Source organism: Protopterus annectens, chromosome 10.part0 (genome assembly GCF_019279795.1).
Source record: "Protopterus annectens isolate FY-2018-M chromosome 10.part0, PAN1.0, whole genome shotgun sequence".
Classification (NCBI taxonomy): Eukaryota; Metazoa; Chordata; order Ceratodontiformes; family Protopteridae; genus Protopterus; species Protopterus annectens.
The window spans coordinates 1,653,395,018-1,653,402,993 of record NC_056744.1 but is presented as its reverse complement, the minus strand read 5'-3'; the positions used below and the strand labels follow the sequence as shown (position 1 = coordinate 1,653,402,993).

The following is a 7,976-nucleotide window of genomic DNA, read 5'->3' as shown; positions in this document are numbered from 1 at the left end:
TTTTTGTATTGTAAAAATTTCCATATATGGATGTTTGCCTGTATTTCTCTTCAAATATTTTTGGTGTTGCTTTTTTGCATTAATTTTGCTTTCTCCTTTGCATAAATATTGCACCATATTACATCTCTTTTTCTCTCACATGTCCACATTTCTTCTTCAGATGTCTCCTGCTCCAGCTGTTTCTCTTTACTCTGGGGACTCGTTGTTCCATCATGCTGTGACATAACCTATGTTAGACTTTCTACACTAAATCCTTCACTTCGCAGGTATCCTGTAACTTCAGCTTCTATTTGTTTGTGTTCTCCTTTACTAATCTTCTGTTTTATGTTTCCCCTTTGTGATCATTCCACATCTGAGTGCCTTTGCCTGTATTTTTCTTCAAATATCTTTGAAGCTGCTTTTTTTGTATTGATATGTTTGTCTTTCTCCTTGGGTAAATGTTATACCATATCAGCTCTGCCATGCTTCCCCTTATCCATGTTTCTTTTTTATACCTTTCAAAAATGTCTAGGTTTTGTTCTTTATATTTTCACACTTCCTTAGCTGCTTCTTTTTCCAAGCAGCCCAAGGTTTCTTGGTCTATATAATTTTTTCATGAATCTGTTGTGTTAATGAACACACATTTGCAACTGAAGCTTTTGACAGTTCTTCTTGTGCAGATATTTTTTTTAACTGTATAATTTCTCTCTTAATCTTTTTAAATACCTTTTATCCAGAAATTCTGGGCTTTTTGCATAATAGTAGCAGTACATAATTTATTTCTTATTCTCAACAGTCCACTCTGTCATCTTTGTGGCTCTTTTTGGCCTGTCAGCTTTTGGTGTTTTTTGTGGACTACTACTTCCTTCTACAACAATGGTCCATCCTCCTCCTGAGCCTGGCCTAATCCTGTTGTAAGAATGTTTCCATGTTTTGAGGATTCTATACTATTCATTTCAGTCCTGGCACCAGCGTGCTTGCCAAGATTGGACACTTTTTTATCCTGGGACTTGTGCACCCAAGCTGTCTTTTTTATTTCTTAACCTACTTCTGTCCATGATATATGCCACATAAAATACAGTCTATATATCAGTGTCATCCTGGTGAGATTTTGTGAAAGATAGGATCCACCTTGTGAAGGCACTCACTAAGACATGAGGATGAATTCAATTCCAGCAGTACTACTCTCCTTTGGCTTTCCCTGTATGAGTTGTCTGATGGCGTTTTAGGTGTGTTGTTTGTCGAAAACACTTACCACATTCAGTACATTTATATGGTTTCTCTCCAGTGTGAATGGCAGTGTGCTTTCGAAGGTAACTGGAATGGGTGAAGCACTTACTACACTCTGTACATTTATATGGTTTATTTCCTGTGTGACCGCTTCTATGACGTATTAGATGTGACATTTGTCGAAAACACTTACCACATTCAGCACATTTATATGGTTTTTCTCCTGTGTGAATGGCATTGTGTTCTTGAAGGTCACGAGAACGTGTGAAACATTTATTGCATTCTGCACATTTATATTGACTCTCTCCTGTATGGTATATATTATGCAATCTTAGACCACGGAGACTTGTAAAACACTTATTGCATTCAGCACATGTATATGGTTTCTGGCCTGTGTGAATGACTTGATGCCTACGAAGGTTACTGAATTCTGAGAAACACTTATTACATTCAGCACACTTATACGGTTTCCAGCCTGTGTGAATGACCTCATGCTTTCGAAGGCTACTAAGATATGTGAAACATTTACTACATTCAGCACACTTGTACTTCATCCCTGTGTGAGTGTTCTGATGGCATTTTAGGTGTGACTTAGATACAAAACACTTACTACATTCAGTACATTTGTATAGCTTCTCTCCCGTGTGAATGGCACGATGGTTTCGAAGACTAACGAGATACAAGAAGCTCTTACTGCATTCAGCACATTTATATGGTTTGTCTCCCAAGTGAATGGCATTATGTTTCTGTAGACTCCTGAGCTGTGCAAAGCACTTACTGCATTCAGTACATTTATAAGGTCTCTCTTCCGTGTGAGTGATCTGATGGTATTTTAGCTGAGACTTGTATATAAAACTCTTTGTGCATTCAGTACATTTATATGGCTGCCCCGGTGTGAGTGGCATTATGAAGTTGGAGACTGCTGAACTGTGCAAAACACTTACTACACTCAGTACATTTATACGGTTCTCTCCAGTGTGAACAGCATTATGCCGTCGAAGGCTGCTGAGACATGTGAAGCCCTTACTACACTGACTGCACTTATATGGTTTCTCTGCTGCATGAATGGCATTATGACGTTGAAGAACGCTGAAAATATGGGAAACACTTAGTACATTCAGTACATTTATATCGTTCTTCTTTAGTGCAAGTGCTGTCTGAGTTGTGTCACATTCAGCGCTCTTCCTACAGTTATATCTGGAGACAGACTGTAGTACAGGAGGGAGATGAGACTTCTTATAGCTCTTCGCACACTGTGATGACTGCTGCAGGTTCTCTGCTGGGCGTTGTAATTGGGATGTCCCAAGTGAAGTTCGCTGACTGCAACTTACACTGTATTCTGTGTTTCTGGTACCTAAAAACAAATAATTTATAATCATTTTATTATAACAATGAAATAAATGTCAGATTTATCATTATAACAGCATGTGTGTACTGTTTAACCATTTAAAATATATCAGAGTTGTTTTATTTCTTTAACAAAATGTTGCTCTACTCTTCTGAGTCATCATTATGACTATTTACTTAGTAAAGAACAAGATTAGGTCTTGGCTCATGATGCTGTAATATTATCAGGTTATCGCCTTTTCACAGGGACCCAAAGGCATTAAGGCTACTACTGCCAAAATTCTACCCCCTCTAATAGAGATTCCAGGGCCCTGGACAGATGGGGTAAGAAGGTATACACTCCTGCTACTTTGGCCATTAGGGCCTTAAACTGCCAGTTTCATATGTTAAAGTACCAGCAGCATCTTATTGGATTACTTAAACAGAAATTGATGTTGATTCCTGACTGTGCTGAAAATAAAGAATTACAGGATTTAATGTATTCTGCTGAACAAGTTGATAAACATAGTTTGCAATGTGGTTTTGACTACTTAGAGGCATCTTGTAGGGCTGTTGTTACTGGGTCTGTGCTTGGCTTAAGGAGCAAACTCTGCCAGATCATGTTAAAGCCAAATTATTGGATGCTCCCTTAAACCTAGACCGCCTGTTTGGCAACAAAGCAGAAGTTGTTCTTAAAAAGATGGAGGAAAAAGCTAAATCTATGCAAACTGTTAAAGATTTCCTGCAAGTACAGCCTCCCAGATTTAGTAGGCATTGGCCTTCTAAGAATTGGTCCTTTCCTGTCTCTTCCAGGCCTTCTTAGTCCAAATCCAGGAATAGCAGACCACCTAGGTCACAATCTCAAGGTACTCACAAGCCTAAGCAGTGGGGGGGATCCCACTTCCAAAGCTGGAATTAGTAAGATACCCCCCTATGGTAAAGTGTCACAGTGACTTAACCTTAAACCTTCCAAGCCCTGCTCATCTGACAGCTCCTTTAGAGGGAAAGATCGCCCTGCATGCAAAAAACTAGGAACTCATTACCCAAGACAAATGGGTTTTAAAAAATTGTTTCCCAAGGATACAGATTCCACTTCCACACCTTACCAACCCCAAAAGGTTGGCCAGACCTACCCCCAAATCAGTGGGCAGAGGCTCTACACAGGTCCTCTACTTCTAAGTGTCAGGGCTATTCAACCTGGTTTTTACTCCAGACTTTTTCTAGTACCCAGAAAAGACAACTCCTGGCATCCTACCTTGGACCTATCTATCCTAAACACCTTTTTAGTAATTCTAAAATTCAAAATGCTAACTCTTCATCAGCTGCTTCCCATGCTGGGCAAAAATGCCTGGTTGGCAACAATGGATTTAAAGGAAGGTTACCTGCACATCCCAATAAGGGATTCTTGCAGAAAATACCTAAGCTTCAGAGCAGGCTACATACACTATCAGTTCTCTGCACTGCCCTTTGGCTTATCTACTGCGCCCAGGGTATTCACAAAATGCCTAGCTCCAGTCATTGCATTTTGCAGGCAAAGAAATATTAAAATATACCCATACCTGGATGATTGCCTAATTCAGGCAGAAAGCCAGGACACACTATTAAATCATCTGGCATTTGTAAAGAAACTTTTAACCTCACTGGGGTACACCATAAACAAAAAGAAATCTCATCTAGTACCCTGCCAACAAATTGTATTCCTGGGAGCAAGCTTGAACACAACTTCCCAGATGGCTTACCTCACGCCAGAGAAACAAGTTTATCTGACAGCCTTCTTCAAATTACTGGCCACAAAGACCCAGTTAACTGCAAGGAAAATACTGCAAGCTCCAGGGTTCATGGCCTCTTGCATCCTACTAATTCCATACACAAGACTGCATATGAGGAAACTACAATGGTATCTAAAAAGCATATGGTGTCAACATTCTCAGGACCTGGAAGCAGGGATTCCTATCATCCCTTGTATAAAGACAGAATCCCTTTAGTGGGCAGAGGCCTGCTACCTCAACAAGGGACTGTCATTCACTCTACCCCCCTGTCGCCCCTGCTGCCAAACCCTAACAACAGACGCATCAGACTATGCATGGGGGCTCACTTGGCAGGGCAGTGCATTCAGGGCAAATGGAACCAAAGTCAAATGCACCTGCATACCTGCTCTGTGGAACACAGTCTTCAGCTACCAAGTGCACCTACAGGCTCATTTCCTGCCAGGCAAGCTAAACTCACTGGCAGATGACCTAACCAGAAATCTCATGGACCCACATGAGTAGAAACTGGAACCAAAGATATTCAACATGTTGAGAAACAAATGGGGGACCCCAGAGATAGACCTGTTTACCTCCCCTCATCACTACCAATTGGACAAATTCTGCACAAGGACTCCCCACAGACAAGCTTGGAAAGTGGATGCCCTGTCCTTCACCTGGGAAAACTTCTCAGTTTATGCCTTTCCCCCTCTGCCTCTCCTCTCCAAAGTTCTACTAAAGATCAAACAGGACAAACCAAGGACAATACTCATTGCGCCAGACTGGCCACACCAACACTGGTACCCCCTCTTGCGCAGTGTCAATGCTGGAACCATGGCACCTGCCTCCGACCCCTTCTCAGCTGTCCCAGCAGGAGGGCCAGATTCTGCACCCCCAGCTTCAAACCCTGAACCTTGCAGCCTGGCTAATTACCTGAGCTCTCCATTACGATCCCTCAGTAAGTAAGTGCTGGATGTTATTCTGGAGGCAAGGAGGTCTAGTACTAGAAAATCCTATGCTGAAAAGTGGAAAAGATTCTGTTCCTGGAGCCAAACTCAGGGGATGGGCACAACAGTGCCCAGTTTACCGCATATTCTTCAATACTTAACAGAGATACTTCACAAGGGCCTTTCCATCTCTTCTATTAAAATTCATGCCTCTGCCATTTCAGCACATCATAATACGGAACCACCCCTCTTCTCTCACCCACTGCTGAAGCAATTCCTCAGAGGGGAAAAAAGTTTAAGACCACCCAGGAGAGCCCCTACTCCAGCCTGGAACCTTAAGTTTGTATTGGAAAAGCTCATTCTACCTCCCTTTGAGCCAGCTGCAACTGCAGAGTTGAAATTCCTTTCTTAGAAAACAGCCTTCCTTCTAGCCATCACTTCAGCAAGGAGAGTGCCTGATTTACAGGTTCTCATGGCAGTGGAGCCCTTCATCATCTTCCATGCAGACAGGGTGTCCCTCAGGACCAATCCCTCCTTTATGCCCAAGGTGGTATCCAGTGTGGCCCTTAATCAGTCCATTCATTTGCCAACCTTCTTTTCTAATCCACAGAACAAAGGAGACCGAATACTGCACTCTTTGGACGTGCACAGACAACTAAGATTTTATTTGGACAGGACTAAGCCTCTCAGAAAAACTGAACAGCTGCTAGTTGCCTTTGCTGCAGGGGCAGAGGGGAAGGTCATTTCAAAGCAAACCATTTCTAAATGGATAGGCCATTGCATTAATTTCTGCTATAAGCACCATGGAAAACCTACTCCACAGGGGATAAGATCACATTCCACCAGAGCTGCATCTACTTCAACAGCCTTTCTCAGAGGTGTTCCTACCAGGGACATCCTAGAAGCTGCTACCTCGAGTTCTGTTCATACCTTCACCAAGCATTATCACTTGCCTATTTTCTCTAAATCCAGAGCTGGTGTTGCCACTGTAGTCTTGCTGGGCCTAATAGCTGGTCCTAATGCTCTATAATTGCCTCCTCCCTTCCATAGCTTTGGGAATCTACCCAAATGTAATGACTGCAACAGTGAAACATGAAGAACATAGTGCAGTTGTGTACACTTACCATAAATGTAGATGTTCGAGTGTATTCACTGTTGCAGTCCTGGTTACCCTCCCTCCAGCCCCCTGACTTCTATTTGCTATACCTGTCTTCTTGTTTACTGTTTTTAAACTTTCTGGTGTATTTGCTTATAATTGGAGGTGTAATCTTGTATATAATTGCTTCCCATTATGGGGGCACCTGACATCTGGGGCAAGAAAAACGGAAGCAATGGCGTTGGCTGCATGCTTTACACCCCTAACTCCCTGATGTCATGGAAGAAGAGACAACAACTGATGCAGGACCCAAGAGTTTGATAATCAGGCCGGCTGAAGGCTACCTGCAAGCAGATAATCCAAATGTAATGACTGCAACAGTGAATTCACTCGAACATCTACATTTATAGTAAGTGTACACAACTGTACTTTCTCTGCTCATATTCTTCCTCAGTTACAACCTACATGTAACCTCTTTAACTGACTTTATGACAAACTGTATCTGTCCTCATCTTCTCCTTCCCCAATAACTAGCTGCAAAATGCCTCTTTTTAACAAAACTCTTACAACACATCGTCTCTGCTCACTCTCAGTATGTCTTTTGCCGCCTCATAAACTTTTCTGTAAAGATATGACAGGCATGCATGCATAGCCTGATTCTATGTGCATCCTCTAAGTAGTGTGTTCTATGAACATTCTTTCCATTTGCTTTAAATGACATTTTAATCTCCTCACCCTTCTGTTATTGACATTTGTTATCTATGGCTTTAGACACCCATGCATTTCAGAGGGCTTCTGCTGTTGTTGCATGTGCATTTCAGAAGGATTAGGTTATCACTGAGCACGCACATGTGCATCTCAGTGGGCTATCTGTGTTTGTTTGTTAAAATAAATAGCTATTTTACTTTTTTGCCCTTTAACAAATAAATATGGTCATGTAGATTACAGATTTATAAACTTTTGACTGCTTTTGTCTGTTCACAAGGGTGATGCTCCAATGACCAAACACAGCAGGAGTGAGAAAAAGTATGCACTAGGGTACAAGGCATGTCCATGGCATACTTTGGCATGCCACACTACCTACATTGTGCACTCCTTCGAAAACAGATAGGCAGTTTCAAAATGGCTGTGTACTGAGCAACAGTTTGATTTCAGTTCTCACTGTGAAAAGAAATGAGAAAAAATGCCATTGAAACTGTCAGTTTGGGTAAAATACTAGGAATTGCACTGCCTGGATGCCAGCAAAGAAGAAACTTGCAGAACCTGAAAGAAAAATCATACAGAAAACTCTGGCTGAGAAGAATCCTGGAAATGTTCACAAAAAAAGTTAAAGTCTCAGTTTTGGTAAAGCAGTTGGCTTCCAGTAATTCAGAGTAAAAATAAATAAATCAGACATACACAGACATATACAAAATAAATAAAACTTTGAAAAACTATATCAACTCAAACAAAGGCTGGAAAAAATAGAAGAAGGTTTAACTAACTATTCAAATAAACTGATAAAACTGAAAAAAAAATCAGTGGTGGAAATGAAAAAAAGACTGGCTGACTATGAGGTTTCTCAAAAATAGCAATTTCACAAAATAGAAGAGTTAGAAGACACTGTGCACATAGAAAACCTGGGTCTATATTATAACAGTGAACGATCAAAAG

The 7,976-nt window shown here is 41.3% G+C and overlaps 1 protein-coding gene across 1 annotated transcript in view; it reads right to left on the bottom strand.

The window, feature by feature from the left end:
• Positions 1-1,160: 1,160 nt before the first annotated feature.
• The window catches only part of LOC122814371 (zinc finger protein 431-like), a 96,485-nt gene continuing 89,669 nt past the window's right edge, over positions 1,161-7,976 (bottom strand). Inside the window, exon 7 of the mRNA XM_044086956.1 lies at positions 1,161-2,563. Coding sequence (XP_043942891.1) covers positions 1,161-2,563 — 1,403 coding nt within the window. The remainder of the gene's footprint in view (positions 2,564-7,976) is intronic.